At 51.5% G+C, this 18,266-nt stretch overlaps 1 protein-coding gene across 2 annotated transcripts in view; it reads left to right on the top strand.

Moving 5' to 3' along the window:
* Xxylt1 (xyloside xylosyltransferase 1) overlaps nucleotides 1-18,266 on the top strand; it is a 172,272-nt gene that overhangs the window by 117,278 nt on the left and 36,728 nt on the right. Inside the window, exon 4 of one of the 2 annotated variants that reach the window (XM_021651229.2) lies at nucleotides 8,632-10,103. The exons of the other annotated variant lie outside the window; for it this stretch is intronic. Within the exon in view, the coding sequence (XP_021506904.2) occupies nucleotides 8,632-9,028 (397 nt within the window). The 3' untranslated portion in view covers nucleotides 9,029-10,103. Of the gene's footprint in view, nucleotides 1-8,631; nucleotides 10,104-18,266 lie in introns of those variants that run through there. 2 annotated transcript variants of the gene reach the window in all.

The raw sequence follows: 18,266 nt of genomic DNA, 5'->3' as shown, positions 1-18,266 counted from the left end.
ACTGACTGACTGGCTGTGTTTCACCTAGTGCTGGCCAAGGAAGGTAGAAAGGAAGGGTGGAAGCCTTCCTCCATCAGCAGCTGTGTACCAGTAGTCCTGTGATACTTCACCATCTTCCTCAGTCTTCTGCTGAGAGCAACTGCAGCTAGAGAGAGACTGCGCCTGAAAGGTGCCCGGGTCAGGTACTACAGCCCTCCCAGCCCTTCAGGGACAGTGTTTACATCTCATGGAGCTGGGAAAGGACACACTCTCGCTGGTTCCAAGTCCTCACTCTGCTCCTTTCCGATATGCAACAGTGTAGCCACGTGACACACTTTGTCAACACTGCTAATCTCATCGGCATTTTAGCCTATTCCCCAGACACACATTTCACAGGCACAGTGAAATTAGAGTAGCTCTTATGTAAGAGGAACTGAGAGGGAAGGGGAGGCTCAGGGAGGTTCATGAACCCACAGTGCTACGACAGAGGACTTGAAGGAGACCTTGGGGAGCATCGAGGAGCACTGGGGAGGAAGAAACACTTTCTAATCAGAATGGCCTCCCGGGTTGCTGGGGACCCCCACCATGCATAATTAGTTCCTTCCTGGGTACAGCAGGTGACAGACTGAGGATGACTTGAAGATAGGAAGAATTGGCCTCTGCTGGGACCCTAAACCCCAGTCCAGATACTGGGATCCCAGGAAAGTGAGACTCCCGGCCAGCAGGGAGCTCTCTTAGTGAAACCTTGTTCCTTCTGTAGAGGATTGTGAACATGGGACTGAGGGCTTGGTTCAGGAAAAATTTTCCAAGATCTCAGAGGTGCCCACCTGTGTATAAGATGGGGGCTGAGTCTGCCTTCTTTCTTTCTGTCCCCAATCTGAGTAGAGAGGCCAGGAGGCCTGGCATAGCCATACTGAGTCCTGTGCATGAGGCAGGTATCTCTGAGACGTTAGTAAGAGACCAGGAAGGAGATTGTAGAAGTGCCAAGCTGACTTAGGACATGGATATGGATTTCAGCAGTGCAGACAGTCAGGGCCCGCTGGTGGCTTAGGGCCTCCGTAGGGCCTGTCCTGTCTGTGATGAGCATGTTGGCTTTTTCCTTCTCTGCTTCTTTCCCAAGGTGTATCCACAACTCAGATTTCTTCATACTTTTCCTTCCAGTGGAGACCTCAGAGAAGAAGCCAGTGTTGAGAACTGTGACCCTCTAGTGCATGCCCTCCCCAGCAAAATGGCTCTGGAAATTCTGTGGGGTGGATGAGGAGCTGTGTGCTTCCTGAGGAGAGCAGCTCAGACTCTCCTCTGGCCCAGGATCATGGTCATAGGCCTCTCCACAGTATGGGCTAGAGGCAGACACACTCCCAGCTGACATGGATGTGGCAAAATTATGGCACTTTCTCCTTGGTCAGCAGTTCTGCAGCCGGAACTACCATATGGAGGAAGGCAAGGGACAGCTAGGCCTTCCGTGCACAGGCATAGAGTTCCAAAAGAAAGGTTGGGAGGGTCATGTCCAAGAGACCGATGGTGTTTTTAAAGAACTGTCTTTCTTGGGCAGTGGCTTGAGCTAGTATCTAATTTTACTGCCATCTTTGATTGGAGTTTTAAAATATCACAGTTCACAGTCACTCACATCCCCGTTGTCTGTCCTGGTGAGCCGGGGCCACACCCCTTCCTCTCCCAGGCACTCTGCAGTTTGAGGCAGTCACTGCCACACACCTGTGTAAACACCTGACCACAGCACAGGCGGGAGGAGGCTGGGAGAGTCATCAGCGTCTTCTCCTATGTCATGGAAAGCAGATACAGCAGAGACTTGCGAGAATCATCTGGAAACCCTAAAGAATAGAGTCAGGCAGAACATCACTGAGGGGCATGCTGCAGTTTAAAAGGGGAAATGTCTCCCTAGAAACTCAGCAGTAGGGAAGTGGGCAGAGAGAGTCTCGGAGCCTGAGTACATGGGTGAAGATGAGGTTGGCCAAGGTCAGGAAAATGAATAGCTAAGTTTGACTTGGGCCATCTGGGAAGAAGGGCCATGCAGGCCAGCATTGCCAGCCACCCCCATCTCCCAAGCCTGGCCCTGAGATTGGGAACGTGTGCAGTGGCGGAAGGGCACATGGGGCTGCCGCTCAGGTGTCACACCATTAAGCCCGTACAGACTTGGGGACGTGAATGAGGACCTGGCCAGGAAAGGGGCTTTGCTGCTAATGGTAATGAGGTTTGAAACAAAAGCAAGTAACCAAACCCCTACCGAAACCCACAGCACATTCAGCATACTGGTGGCACATCCAAGAGATGATTGCCTGGGTTCAGTGTCCGCAACGTCCAATTGACGTCCAGCTCCACAAGCTTCGTGGCTTATAAACCCCCGTCTTGGCATGGCACCAGGCTTTCAGAACATGAAAGGCTCCAACCCCTGACGAGTCCATTGAACAGTTTGGGAACTGAGACACCAGGACAGGCAGTGATTTAGCCAAGGTCACCCGCTGATGGGCGAGGAGCCCACGCCTGCGCAGACAACAGTGAAAAGGGTGTGGGCTTGCTTGGCACCCATACTGCCCAGCGAACTTGACTTGTGCCTTGCCTCTGATCTCATCAGACATGGTGAGCACGGTACCTGCATTACCTCATGACGTCCTCTCAACAACCTTGTGTGTAGGCTAGGGCATGAAGAATAAAGTGCCTTTTCCAGGGTGATAAGCAGAGGACCAGGATCTGAATGAAGTCCCAGCTGAGACCGGCTGCCCCTACAGCCTTGCATTCCTGACCCGTTCGTGCGCTTGTATAGAAGGAGGTGATAGCCGCTCTTCTCACTTCTGCTCTGTATCCATGAGCATGCTGCTATATCCCTGCTGCTCATGGATATAGGAATGCAGGATACAGGAAAGCTTTCCCAAGAGCTCCCACCCAGGGCTGTAGCAGAGGAAGAGGGTGCAGTGAGTGTGAATATAGAATCTGTACAAATCTCAAGTTGTCATTAGCCTAATGTATGGTCATTACAAAGTAACCATGTTAATACTACTCTTGTAGTCTCCATCTCTAGAAAAACAATTTAAAAAGGGCCAGTAAGCTGGCCCAGCTGGTAGTGTACATACCATACAAACTTGATCACCTGACTTCCGTCCTGGAGCCACATGAAGATGGAAGGAGAAAACTGCACAGAGCTCTCCTCTTAAAATCTGTACACCTCCCCTCAAACAAACACACACACACACACACACACACACACACACAATAATAAATGTTTTAATTACAAAAGGATCAAGGTGGCTGGGGAGATGGCTCAGTGATTGAGAGCACTGGCTGCTCTTCCAGAGGACCCAGGTTCAATTCCTAGTGCCTACATGGTGGCTCACAACCATTTGTAGCCCAAGTTCCAGGGGATCTGACACCTTTTTCTGACCTCAATGGCCACGCCACACACATAGCACATAGACATATATGCAGGTAAAGCATCCGCACACATAAAAATAAGTGAATCTTAAAATAACAACAACAACAACAAACAAGCCGAAACAAACCAAACAGAAACCAACGCCCTTTTCTTCTGAGTAGACCCTGGGCTGGCAGCAGCGTTCCTTGGGAGCTTGTTAGAATGCAGCTTTTGAATGGAAAACTGCATTTTAGTTTTATTTTTTTAAGCTTTATTACATATATCGTGTGGTTGCTGAGAACTGAACTCTGGACCTCTGGAAGAACAGCCAGTGCTCTTAACCTTTGAACATCTCTCCAGCCTGGAAACCTGCATTTTAAATGGTCCCAGATGAGTGCACTTCCACACAGGGTGTCTGGAAAGGGCCATTCTGTGATGGGCTCCTGAAAGCAGGGCCTGGGTCAGGTTCTTCTTTGTCTCCCATAGTGGACTTGCTCTGTGCTGGACCTGAGAGGACCTCAGTATTTGTGCCAGTGTGCTGCCACTGTCTGATACCTTGACCAAAACCCATGCACAGATACGCAGCACGGTGAGTGGGGACAGAAGGTCTGCTTAGATGGAAGGGGGATGTGGCCACATTTCTCTGGGCCACGCTACCTGTGCCCTTGCATCTGAGTGAGGCAAGTCCCTGTGCTCTCTGGCTTTTGGATCAGAACTCCCTTCAGAAGGGCACTGGTTGTGGTTAGTGGCATTTAACTGGAGACACAAGGTCAGATTCCACACATACTCCTACATTTTCCTACCACCCACGCCTGCGTTCTGCTCACTGTCCTGGAAAACACCCCATCGTGTGTCCCTGGCCCTTTCTCCTGGGACCTCCAATGCCGCAGGGCTGTGGGGAGCAGTGAGCCAATTCCAAAGGTGACACTGACTCTCCATCCTGATGAATATACTGTCCCTTGGCCTAAATTCAGGGAAGGGATAAGCTTGGGGTTCACAGGCCCCGTCTGCATCTTCCTGGTTGCTGAATTGAGTCCCAGGACTCTGCCAGAATTGAGCCGATCTGTGACAGTGATGGCCAGCCCTCAAGTGAGGCCTTGCAGGTCCAGCTAGGTGGCTCTGTGGTTCCTCTGAGATCCCTGTACCAGAGAAAGAGGCCAAGGCCCAAGTTAGTATCAGCAGCTCCGGTTTCAGCGTACAGAACAGGTGGCGGGGGGTTCTCCTAGACAGGGCATCCTGAATCCACTTCTTCCATCCACTAACTGTCTGAACTCAGCGGGAGTCCAGGGTACCTTCTTTAACCCACATGTCCAGCCATCTGCTGGCCTCCTCTGCATCTCTGTTCTTCTTCTCCCAGCCTGCACTGCTGCTGTTGGCCCTACCCCCTGGCTTGCCCTTGCCCTTTTCCAGGTCCTCCCCATGCAGCTCTCCCAGAATCTAGCCCAATTCAAATAGCACTTCTGTACCGAACAGTTGTTTGTGAGATGGAGTGATGGCAGTTTCCTAACCCTGCCCACTGTTTTCACAGCCCCAGTGTGGCAAGGGTGGGAGAAAGGCCTTGTGACCGACATTATGCCCAGGTAGGTGGGCACAGGCTGAGGAACCTGCTTGCCCCCAGGTGGCATGACACGAAGCTTGTAGCTTGTTGGGGGCGCCACACTTCCTGGCTGGGAGGGGAGGCCCCAGAGTGGCGTTGCTGTTCTTCAGGGCCCTGAGAAGAGGACTGTAGGTGTTTCGAGGTCGGCCGCGTGGTATACCAACCCTTGCTGTCAAGGCTACCCACCCCCCGAGATTCTGGCACTTGTCTCTAGCCCACGGAGATCGACGGGTCATAGCCTATGCAGCTGTGGGAACCAGACAGCAGTGCAGGTCACTGTTAATGTGCCAGAGTCTGGCACAGGAAGTCATGTCGAAACAGAAACCTCCAGATGGCCAGCTGGGTGACAAGAGCTGGTTGCTGAGGTACCACACCCTGAGCAAGCTGGCCAGGCAGGGAAGAACATTTGCAGAGTCAGCCCTCCTGTGGCTGAGCACCTACAGTGACAGACAAGCCATTCCTCCTGGGGACACATCCGTTTACCCCCTCTCCTCCCAGAGCCTATCAGAAGGCCCATGAGAGAGTGTTATCCTATGTCTGCCTCTAGTTTCAGGTCATTGCCCAGCAGGCCATGACCCAGAGCTCAGTGGCCCACATAGTCGCCTTCGACCTCGGAGCGGGGTGCTCTGTTCACTTCCATTGGCTCTGTGGCTGCTTTTAAGCGATGACTAGCTGCTGCCTTTGGGTGACCTCTGGTACCCCAGTGTATCTCAGTAAGAATGGGGGCTTTGGATGGCCCCCTGCTGGCTGACACATGTTGCTTCTTACCAAATCCTATGAGGCTTGGGTCCCCAAACCCTGACTAGGGAATGAAGAAAGGACAGACACACATCCAGGAAAGCTGGGATCTGTGTGTCTATGGGGTGCGTGCACTCTGGAGGAGCCACAGCTACATGTCCCGATGTCCTGGTCCCCAGGGCTCTTGGTCTTGGGTGTGTCAGCCAAGTTCAGAAATGAGTTTGGAATTCGGGTGCCATTCCTTGGAACATTAGCCTGCGAAATCTGAGGCAGTCAGAGATAAAGGGACCGCAAAGATCAGAAGCCCTCCCTCACTGACCAAAGACCTCGGTGTCCCAGGGCAAATGTGAGAGGACCTCAGTGTCTGGGGAGAATGTGAGAGGGCTGTGCAGTCCCCCAACCCCACCTTTGTGGCAGGTGAGTAGTGCCGGCCCCACCAGCTCCTGTTACTCGCTCCCCTTGTCACATCCTGTGTGGTTCTCTCTCGTGCCTGTGCAGCTGCCCTGGAGGCCGGAAACACCAGCCAATCCAAAGCATCCTTGGAGCACTAGATTCATTTGGGATAGTGGGAACGCTTTGAAAGGGTACACAGGAGGTCATTTTTGTGCTCAGGGAGGCATCAGTTCCTTTTCAGGCTGTTTCTGCTTCAGCAGACACACTGGGAAACTTGTATTTTCAATTTCCTGTCCCTTTTTGCCCATGATATGTCAAAATGTGCTGATCCCCCAACCTGGCTCTTTCTGGTTTGCTCTTAAAGAATGCCGCTGCTGCTGCCTGATACAGGGCTGGGACTGTTCGCAGGGAGCCACCTGAATTATAGTTTTCACATGGAGTTGTTTTCTCTTCCTTTCCAAAGCCTAGCAAGGTAGGGCCAGGCCACCTCTTGGCCACCCTTGATATGGAGAGGAAAGGTCTGGACAAAGATATCCGCTCGGCCCCCAGCTGTGACCCTGCTGAAGGGTAAAACCCTTTCAGCCCATCGGAGGCTTGTCCATGTGGCTGTAGTGCTCAGCGCTGTGACTCAGTATCCTTACCTTGTCCTGTTTCCTGCTGCCACCCAACACCACAGGCTGCACAGACCCACTCATACCTTTTTCATAGTCCTTTCTTAGTCACTTCATCCTTCCCAAGGCCCTGTCATTGGGGCAGCTTATGTGGAGTTAGAAGTGTTAGACAACCCTTTCCCTCCTGCCAGCCCCAATATGTTTTGGGTCCTCTGCAAGGGAAGGAAGCAGTGAACAGGGTGGGACAGAGATGAGCTGGCCTCTACAGCTGTCTCTTCCCTCCCTCCTGGCCTTTTCGTCCTTCCTGCTCAATACTCTTGTCCCTACCATTGGAAGAGGAACTGAGTACCTGGATGGCTCAGCATCCATTTCCCACAGGGTCCCTCTTATACCTGGTAACAGTGTGCTAGCCTAGGTCTGTCTAGTAGAATTGTAGCCAGCTTGTAACCTGACCCTGAAATTAACCACTTGGTAGTAAGGTAAAATGATGAAGGGTTGATGTGCTGGTGATGCCATCGTGGCCAGCTCTGTGGCCAGGAGGACCACAGCATCTCAGCTTGCTCTCAAAGCTTATCTTTGCCAAGGTTGTTATCAGCAGCCAGGCGCCAGATCAGAGCCAGATCCCATTCCTCATCTCACAACCCATTCCTGATTCCTGACCAGACTCTAACAATGAGCCTGTGTGTGCTCCATTGGTTGGTGTCCCAAGGGCATGCTTTTCCCTCACCGAGATCAAACTGTCGGCTGCCTTTCTGACATGTGAGACCACAAAGGCAGCTTGTCTGTCCCCTTCCTGGGGTCATGTGTTAGAGCCAGAGCATGGGCCTGCTGCAGGTCTTGCATGCTGGGGCCCTGGTTTGCTTCTGACCACAACTTACACTTCACCCATGTCCCAGCCTGTGAGCAGTGTGATGGTCACAGGACAGGACACTTCTGGGCTGGTGTGGCCGAGATGCATTCCCCACCCTGAAGACCCAGGCTAATCCTGCCTGTCCCAGGTGCTGCTGCTGGGCCTTTTCTTTGAGAATAGGTTTGGTGACCCCATGTTCCCAGTCACTGTGGCATCCAAGAGCTCGCTGCTTCAAAGGCTAGAAAGCAGAGTGACCTGTGCTCTAAGCATGTCAATCACGGGAAGATTTCCAGATGTTTCTTCCCACCTCCAAATGGAAGTGTTTGGATAAAAGGCCAAGAACGGTCCCTCCAGCCGTCATACCTCATGATCCTAGGTTGATTTTTCTGAGTCTGCTAGAGAAAGACCATAGGCCCACAAGGCTCCTACAGCTCCTTTTTACCCTGACTTGTGGGCCTATCCCCGGAGCTATCTCTGGACCCCAGCCTTTCAGAAATGCTAGGCTTAGAGTCTAAAGTGGAGAGTGTGTTTGGTTTGGTCTGAGTTTGGCAGCCTATGATGTCACCAACCATCATTGAACCCCCTTGTGTTTGAACCCCCTTGTGTCATGTCCCTTCCTCTTCAAGAGCATAAGGACAGGTGGGGAGTTCTACCACATTGCTGCAGTCTGAACAAGATGAACTTTGAGCCAAAGGCCGAGGTTTAGCATCTGCTTCTGCTGTTTACCAGCTGTGTGGCGATGGGTCATCTCACAGACTGCAAGACTTGGGGGAGGAGTAAGCCCCATCAGCATGTCACCCAGTACCTGCCATCTCTACAGACCCTAACCCAATGGCAGTGACAATGATAATCCTATCAACATAGTCATCCTGAGTTGGCAGGGGATGAGAAGAACCTGAGATTTAGAGCAGGGGTCCTGGATTCAGGCTTTTGCTGCACTACTCACTGACAATGGGATGCAGATTCTGAGCCTCAGAATGCCTCTGGTTTTGTCCCTGCAGAACAGAGGGAAGCGTGGTCATTATAAAGGCCCAGGAGGCAGGGCTGGCAAGCTCATTCATCCCGGAGTGGGATAATGCTGTTTTCTTTCCCTTCACAGGCACACATTCTGGCAGTTCCGCCATGAGAACCCCAAGACCAGAGTTGGGGACCCTCCGCCTGAAGGGCTTCCTGGCTTCAACAGTGGAGTAATGCTGCTGAACCTGGAGGCCATGCGCCAGTCTCCACTCTACGGCCGTCTGCTGGAGCCTGCACGGGTGCAGCAGCTTGCAGAAAAGTACCACTTCCGGGGCCACCTCGGGGACCAGGACTTCTTCACCATGATTGGCATGGAGCACCCCGAGCTTTTCCACGTGCTGGACTGCACTTGGAACCGGCAGCTGTGCACCTGGTGGAGGGACCATGGCTACAACGATGTCTTCCAAGCATACTTTCACTGTGAGGGCCACATCAAGATCTACCATGGAAACTGCAACACCCCTATCCCGGAGGACTAGGCGCCAGTTCACCCGCTGTGCCCGTGGGGCCCCCAGGCCTGCGGAAGAAAGAGTGACTCTCCAAGGATGCCCTTTGGGATCAAGGTGCTGCAGGCTCCCAGCTGGCCGGCCCCCGTCCAGTGGCTATCCAAAGAAGCTTAGCTGAGCACTGCTGGTGCTCAGGCTGCTCCTTCAGGGCATCATGAAGGACAGACACAGACGGTTTCCGGGAGGTGGTTGAAGATACAGAAGGAAGGAAAATTGCACCCTTGTCCACATGGAATCAAAACCCTTTTAAAGAACTGGCGTTGGCTGGACCAAATCAGCACCTAGAGCGATAGGCTTGTGCTTTGTGAGAAAGAACAAGCCGTGCTGCTGCAGTTCCCAGGAGCACTGAATGAGTAAGTCAAGGTTTTAACAAGTAGCTCAGAGCTTAAGCCTCCAAAGGAATGCCACAGCCCCACATCCTTTCCCAGGAGGCTTTGCACCAACTCTGGATGTTCACGTTGCTTGGTGCAGGCTTCAAAAGAAGCAACTCTTTAGATAAGGCCTGAGCATATGTAATAATCCCCTTATTATAGCATTCGCAGCTGTCATTTCCCCCATTATATCCCAGAACCCCATTTTCCCTTGCCCATTCACCTGTTCCAGGTGACCTGACTTTACTAAGGAATCAAGTTTACCATCAAAGAACGGAGACTGGCCATGATGAAACATGCACTAGAATTATCTGGACTCAGAAGGTTCATTCCAAGGAGCAGCCTAACGGCTCACAAATACAACAGGGTGGGCTTGGAAAGGGGTAACCCACTGGTCTCACTGTAGTCCCTGGAGAGGGGGGAAAATACGTAATTTCCTATTGTACCAGCCAGGCCCTGCCCCTCCGTAGAAGCGAGCCCATTTCTATATTTGTGGTGGGCCCTGTCACACATGTCAGCTGCCCACATGAAGCCCCCAAAGGCCATGCCCATACAGTCCAGCCCATGCCCTCAGGCAAGAAATGTGAGCTTCTGGTTATATTTTCTTTCAGTTTCATTGACTTTTAATTTTTCTTTCACCATGAGCGAGAATAGCTAATAAATAATCTTTGAGAACACTTGATTCCTGTTGTTTGTTCTCCGATCGCAGTTTTCAGGGGCACAGGGCTCTGAATGAAGAATAGAATCAATTCCAACCAGAGGGCATGAAGGACCAGCAGAAAGGCCTGCCTGGGGGTGGCCGTGAGGTGATACTGGCCTGTTTGGTTCCAAGAGCCATTTCATTCCAGCGATAGCTAGGTCCATCTGCTGCTGGGACAAGCCCAGACAGCTCCGGCCCCATAGCCTGGACCTCCCAGCTGCATTTATGCCCGATGAGGTGGCACACACCGGCCCTGTATGGGGCCCAATTCATTTGTGCGCCTAGCTACTTGATTTCCTATTTATAGCTTCTGGTTATAAGATGCCCGCTGTGAGCCAGACATCATCTTAAGGATTTATCTCGTGCTCTAGATAATATTCGTGAAAACCTCGGCAAGTTCATCCCAGTTGTAAAGCTGGTGTATGAAAATGGAGATGTGGACAGAGACCTCTACTGTGTTGTTTACTGCAGCTTTTTATTGTACAAAATGTTGAACAGCTTAAAATGTTGACTAGGGAAGTAGATAAATAATGCATCCTGCGACCATATAATGGAATATATTAAAAATCATTGTAAGGAATACTTAATGTACCAGGAAATACATAGACTAGTGAGTAAAGAATATGAAATATAAGATTGTATGTATGTCCTTTTTAAAATTACATATATGTGTGCATCAATATGTATTTCTGTATAAGTAGGTACACACATGAAGTGTATATATGTGTGAGAAGAGGGAGATTCAAGAACAAGCCTCTTCAGTGTTTTATTAGTTCAACTCCTCAAAGACCATGCTTCAAACACATTAACAAAACAGTTGTCTCAATCGGGGGTGGGGAAAGTGGATTGAAAGCCAGGCAGTTTTTTAAATTCGCAATAACGGCAGAATTTTTCATCAGCAATTAAAGTGTTTCCAAGCTACAGGTGTCTAGTTTTGCAAGAAAAACAGTAAGCCAGGTACTCAGAGCACAACAGACTCTCATACTTATTGTGCGTGTGTGCGTGAGGGGGGATAAAACAAGGGACAGCTTTGTGGAGTCAGTTTCCTCCTGCCACCTTTACATACCCATTGCACCATCTTACCGGTCTGCATTTACTTTTGAGAACAGCCTGCAGGCGCTCCCCCTCCTCTGTCGCCAGTGGCCTTGACTTCATGCCTCTGGTGAATGGTAGAATCGTAGACAATAGGAAACCCAGCCAGGCGGGCAAAGGGAAAGCTACCATGGGTTCCTTCCTCGCCACGAGTGGCTTTTACCAGATGCTGGAGACTTGACTTCTGATTGCGGTCCTGCAGTGACCTGTGTTGTGCATATACAATTAAAATGCTGTGCTTCGTTTACTGCATAGAACCTTCGCTGCCTAATGCATATAATGTACCTAGTGCCTAGTGTACATGTAATTAGAACGAAAGTCCAGATAGCGTTTCCGAATTTAAAAACTTCACTTATGTTAATTTCCATATTTTTACTATTAATTTTATAAACTACATAATAATTTACTTAAACTTTTTAATTACATTCATTTATTCGGTGTGTGTGTGTGTGTGTGTGTGTGTGTGTATTCAGTCACACACATCCCACATTGCATTGAGCATATGGAGGTCAGAGGGCTTGGGGAAGTCAGTTCTTGCTTTCTACCATGTTTCCCAGGATGCAACTCGGGCTGTCGTGCCCGACAGCAAGTGCTTTCATCCGCTGAGGCACCTCACCAGTCCAGCGTACATTTTCAACCATTCTCCTCTGCAACTACCAGCAAGTATCATCCTGATGGCTCTACAGCCCATGGGCGGCCATGATCGATGTCTCCCGTAGGGGAACTCTCTGGCCCTCACCTCTCCCGTGGCTGCCTCTCTCTAAAGAAGTGTGGTCTAAGAATAGCAGCACTAGCCCGGCTTCCATTTCCTGTACAATGCAGCCTTTGTGCCCACACAAAGTCCACTCCGAGTGTGCTGATAGCATTTGGAAAGCTTGCAGGCTTGTTGATGAGACTCACTCTTGTAAGTGTGTCAAGCCAAACAGAGTCCAGCACCCCACACGGTTGCGCATCATCAAGCCACAGAGGAGTAGTCAGTTTAGCCGTGCCTAGCCCGGAGCGCACAGGGCCTAGGCAGGTACCTGTTCCAGCCTCCTCTCATCGTAACAATGACTGGCTACTTGGGAAGGCTAACTTGGGATTCAGAAGTGGGTGGAGTGGTACAGTGGATTAGAGGCCTGTCTTCTGGAGACTCCAGTCATTCTCATTACCTGGGCCACCTTGGATAAACAAAGCAACCCCTTCCCCGTTTCTAAACCCCAGGGCCAGAGGTTTGCAGCAGAAGTTTACAGGAGAGATGTGTTGGGATTTGATAAAAGTATGAAGTAACACAGGTACACCGGAAGTCTGGGAGGTTTTTTTTTTTTTTTTTTTTAAGATTTATTTGTTTGTTATTTATATAGCCTGCGTGTATGCCTGCAGCATCACAAGAGGGCACCAGATCTCACTATAGATGGTTGTTATTTGTTTGTTATTTATATAGCCTGCGTGTATGCCTGCAGCATCACAAGAGGGCACCAGATCTCACTATAGATGGTTGTGGGCCACCATGTGGTTGCTGGGAATTGAACTCGGGACCTTTGGGAGAACTGCCAATGCTCTTAACCTCTGAGCCATCTCTCCAGCCCCTGTCTGGCAGTTCCTGTTGGTTACACGTGCTGCAGGTAGCCAGATGCTTGCAGATGGTCAACCTTTGAGTTAGTCACATCACTCTGCAGACGCCTAAGAGGTCAAGGGTTGCCTCAACTCACAGGTAACTTGTTGGGCAATATTCAGATAACTCTCTACCCTGGCCTTAGTGTCTTCCTGTGAAAAACAACCAAGGCTGTTGTGAGGAACATCCCCCCAGCCACGTGTGGAGCAGTGGTGTTGAAAATGTCTTCAGGTTCACACATGCATTGCAGACCTCCTCACCCACTCGCTGTTCACCACACAGACAAACAAAACTCACATCGATGGGTGACGTACTCCTCCATCCCTGTTGTGCGTGGGCAAACTATGGAGGACTGTTTGCAATCGTGAAAGAATTAGCCATCCTCCAAGGGCCCCTGTGTACACGCTCCCCATAGCTGTGTCAGCTAAGATCCTGTCTTAACTTTAGACTTTTGTGCCCAGCTACCAAAGGGCCTATGAGGCACAACCTCTTTACAGACGTGTGTTCGTTCCATGGATCACAGGTGGGGAAGCACAGAGGTTTCAGTTCCAGCTTAGGAGCCCAGAAGGACCTGTCTTGAGGACACAGGGGGCAGCACACAGAAAGAGGCAGCAGTAATGGGGCGGCATCGGGTCCCAGAGCATTTTGAACCCTGAGGAAAACGCGCCACCACAGCCATCTCGATAGAGGCCCTACACCCTCAGAGCCAGCCCAGGGAGGGAGTGTGCTTTGCATCCCTCCGGCTGCTCCTCTCAGCCTTCCTCCTGAAGAGTAGGGCTTGCTTGCTCCAGCGCTTCCTGGGTCCCACATGTCTGGCTGCCGGTAGGGCAGCAGCCCGTGTGAGGCCATGGTGGTGGGAAGCCAGTGACCAACACTGCAACTCACACCCCCTCCCAGGTCCCACTCCTCAGGAATCGTAGGGCTCCTCCGCTTTATTCCTTTATGCCACCACATCTTACTCCCATGCCTTAACAGACAGTTATTCCAAAGTGTTTCCGGTGCACTCTGTCCTCAGTGTGGCACTCTTGTTTGCTGTCTGTGGCCTTCACTGAAATAACTGTCTTACACTTCCTTTTCCCTCACTCACCACTGCCTGTTGTATGAGACTTTTCCTGGGGAGAGGAGGGACAAATTGGCTATTCACCCCAAGTAGGAAGACAATGGCAGACCAAAGAAACAATCCAACCAGAGTCCGGCCTGGTAAGCCGGTGAGTTTCTTGGTTGTTTATAGGAGTATGGGTGAGACTTACTTCCCAGGGGCACATACAACTCAAAGTCAGCTGCATCTCTACAGAACTTCGCAACCGCTACAACCCTAGGGTTCTGCATGACTTGCAGACAGACAGGAGAAGCTCCTCCAGGCAGCTGAGCTGGTCCGGTCCCCCACCTCTCTTCTCCCAGTGGACTGTTCAATGCCTCCGTAACGTGTGACTCTGGAAGCTCCCCAGGCCTGTGAGGTTTGTCCGCTTGCCTGGTCTCCAGAGCCCGGAGCCTCCTTTCTCCCTTGGGGAAGGGAGGAGGGCTTCAATTCAGAAGGAATCTTTTTCTTTTTAATTAAATTAAGTTTTTAAAAAGTCCCTGTCTCAAAAACAAAAAAAAACAAAACACGAAACAAAATACAGCACGAAATCCATCATCTTAGCCGTTTCTAAACACACAGCTCAGCAAACGTAAGCATTGCCTGTTGTCCAACAGTGCACTATAGCTTTTCCAACAAGCAAAATGGACACTCTCTGCCCGTTGAACAGTACCTTCTTTCCTCCTCAGAACTGCCGGTAACCAGCACTCTAACTGTACTTCCTGTTTCTAGGATCCTCTCCACCTTAGAAACCCCCACGACAGCGGCGTCCTGCCCTGCACCTCTGTGTGGCTGGCTTCTTCACCACAGAATACCTTCAAAGGGTCACCCGAAGGGTCACCCGTGCTGTGTTGTGTGGCAAGCTTTCCAGAAGGCGTCCTTTAATGCGGAGATGGCGACACTGCCTTGGACATCACCCCACAGTCATGTGGAGGTCTCCATGCCGCCAGCCCTCCCCACGCTGCTTCCCCGGAGGGGGTCCCCTGTGGCCTCCACCCACACACTCACCCAGTCACCTGTGTCAACGCCCCTATTCTCATTCCTCATGGCGGGGGCGGGGCTGAGAGGCGGCTCAGTGGTTAAGAATACATGGTGCTCTTTTTGAAGTTCTGAGTTTGATTCCCAGCACCCACAGCAGGTGGAGCTGGATCTATGTGGGCAGTTGCAATTGAGAGATTTATGTGTGTGTACACGTAGGTACTGGTCCATCCACTATAGTTACTAGTGGTTGAGAGCTGCCCAACATGGATGGACAGAACTCCCCTGAAGATGGAGTCCCTCACTAGGTGCCTAGAACGCCTGTGCTTGCAGGACATGCGTGCTGTTGGGAGACGGTTAATCCTCTTTTGTTGAGGCAACAGACAGTGGCAGCAAGGCTGATAATCTCCCCAGGCTACGTGTGAACACAGGCTTAGGGAAAATGACAGGGCTTGCTCGTGGTCACAGGCAGGCGGCTTTGTGGCAAACTCGGAGCCATCTCTTTCCCTCTAAGCATTTCGGAAAATTCTCCTTGACTCGAAGACAGGAAGCCACGGCGGCTTGTCACTCCAGTCTTCCCTCTTCCTGGGTCTCTGTGGCTCTCCTCTTCTGCCTGTCTTTCCTGCCCAACCTCCCCCTCTGGGGACAGCACCCTTCTGTCATCCCATGCTTTGAAATGTCCCAGATGGTGGTCTCACAGCCTCCCACTGCTCCTTTCACAGAGACAGCCAGCTTCTGTCCTACCTTTGTGGTCCGTGAAGGCCGTTAGGGAGTGAACGGCCTGGTCTGTGTGCTGCCCTGGCTGTGCTCAGGTGCCTTGTGTGCTGAGAGCTTTACCTGGCTCCGCCACCTCCACCTTATCTCCTTTTTTATGTTTCTTCCTCCTGCTCTTCCACGGAGCCCCTGAGAGAGGTGGGGGAAGGCTTATTTGGACCCCAGTTTATTAGATGTCCCTTGTTTGTTATCTGTACGTGTGCCTTCTTGAGTATGTCATTTGGGAGGATCTAGAAGAAAAAGTAGCTACAGTGGATGATGGTGGATATGACCTGAGGGCTGGAAAGGAGGCTAGCAACCTCCTGTGAAAGGTGTAGAGACTGCATGGGAGGGAAGGAAAGAGAGGAAGAGGGCCTGTCTAAAGGGGGTCCTAACCAGACGTAAGCCCTGGAAAGGCCACCGGAGGAGTGGCACGGAGAAGAGACGTGAGGTAACAGGGAGCCAGCAGGAGCGACCTGTGGAACCTTTGCTTTTATTCAAAAGTGCATGCTGATCCGCCTTACTCTTCACTGCTGTGCGTGGCTGGCAGCTAGCATTGCATAGAAACCCTCCACCCCTCAGCCACTGTACCTGCATCCACCTGGGCAGGAATAGTGTGTCAGGACCACACTGCCTGACACGCTGCGGGCACTCATTAAGTGTTTGACCACAGGAAGAAGTGGAAACAGGGCCACACTCCCAGGAGGAATAATGGCAGCCCTGGATTTGTGAAACATGGTGTGAAGAGTGGGTGGAGGCTCAGGGCCACCTGCCTCACAGGGTCCCAGTGAGAGCATGAAGAGATGGGAGTGTGCGAGCAACCAGGCAGACTTAGGGTCCATAAGTGGAAGCCCAGGAACCAACACCCAAGGCAGGAAAGTTCCCTGGCCTCATACTGAATATATGTGTTCACAGTTGTCCTCTCATCCAGCTGAATGGTTATTCTGGGACTCGGCAGGCCTCGCGATTGATTTGTTCCCAAGAGTTCTAGGATCCAACTAGAAGATGTTCTCTTACCCCTACCTAGGTCATGGTCAATCCTGAGATGTAGGTAGAGGGGAGATATGCTCAAGGCAGAAGAACCACCCAGGGGCGTCCTGGCACAGGCTGTGGGGTGCCTGCTAGCGTAAGGAAGGTGGGAGCCTGGCTGGCTTCAACCCCTTACCACTGACAGTCCCAAGATTCTGGGGCTCCAGGTCTACCGCTGGCCTTTCCTTCACAGCAGCCCCACTGGGACACATTCCAGCATTTCAGAGTACGTTCAGACCCCAGACACCTGGCCCGCTCTGGGACGGGACCAGGCTGTCAGGAAAACACTTCCTTTCCACATGGTGACCTTGATGCCTATAGAAAGCACCACAGAAACTGGGTAGTGTGGCGCACGCCTTTAATCCCAGCACTCAGGAGGCAGAGGCAGGCGGATCTCTGAGTTCCAGGCTAGCCCGGTCTACAGAGAGGCTTCCAGGACAGCCAGGGCTACACAGAGAAACCCTGTTTCAAAAAAAACCAGAAAGAAAAAAGAAAGCAGGTCCCACAGAAGATCGCATGGGGAGATCAGCAGGGTCACAGGAGGGAGAGGGTGACTGGGAGGGGCACCTTCTGGGTCTGTGCTGACGCTGGCAGAGCTAGAGCCATGAAGATACACGGCCAACGGGGAGTCCTGGTGGCTTGCTTTGTGTGCTGGTCAGTCCCTGCAAGGTCATGGTTGGGCAAAATCCCGAGAAGGGAGGGGTCAACAGAAGAAGCCTTAGAAAGACGGATTGTAGCTGATGTTGAAGAGGAAGAGGATGAATGGCCTTAGCAGAGTGAACAAGGAATTGTCGCGATGGGGCTGTTGCCCCACTGGCCAGCACCAGCACATGCTGCAATTTCTTTGCCTTGAAACCAAGAATGCCATTGTGACTATGAATGAGCCCTCTCAAGGGCTGCCCTTCGCTCTTAAGTTAGGCTTTTCATGGTCACTGCCCTCTTGCCTTCCAAGTTTCCCTTTCCCTTCCTGGAGTGGGGGTGGGTCACAGGATTTCAGTTCACAAACAAGCAGTGTGTGTGTGGGGGGGGGATTCCTGTGCTTTCACAACCTCATTTTGCCTCACAGCAGTGTCCCTCGGGAAAGAGAAAGGAAAGCAGCTATTGTCACCGTTGTGCATGTAGGGGAAACTGAGGCTCATCAAGGTGAAGCTATTTTCCAAAGCTCACCGTACTTGCACATCGTGTGTAGAACTGGCGCTAGGCCAGAGGACGACTGAGTCCCAGCTGTCCAGTTACTGTAAAAGCAGGCTCCTGCTAAGAGCTCAGGTACGTGTGTGTGAAGACGGCGTGGTAAAGCCTAATGCTTTGTCCCCAGCGCCCACATCCATGCTGGATGCCTTCTGGATTCGGGCAGACATGGCTCTTAGTCAGCAGGCTTATCGTCTCCTGGGAAGAGACAACCAACAAAGGAGGCAGGAAGTGGCAAGGGAAGGAAGATGCAGCCTGACAGACAGTGCCGGAAAGCTTCAGATGGTTTTGTCAGGGCTGACCTCTTAAGGACTGAAAGCGAGCAGGTGACAGCTCTGGTTAAGCCTGTAGGAGTGCAGGCAGAAGGGACAGTAAGAGCAAAGGAACCAGGGAGGGAACAGGCTGTTGGGGTGATCAGAAGGCCGGTG

This window comes from Meriones unguiculatus, chromosome 17 (genome assembly GCF_030254825.1).
Source record: "Meriones unguiculatus strain TT.TT164.6M chromosome 17, Bangor_MerUng_6.1, whole genome shotgun sequence".
Classification (NCBI taxonomy): domain Eukaryota; kingdom Metazoa; phylum Chordata; class Mammalia; order Rodentia; family Muridae; genus Meriones; species Meriones unguiculatus.
The sequence above is the reverse complement of the archived record's forward strand: the minus strand, read 5'-3'. Positions and strand labels throughout refer to the sequence as shown.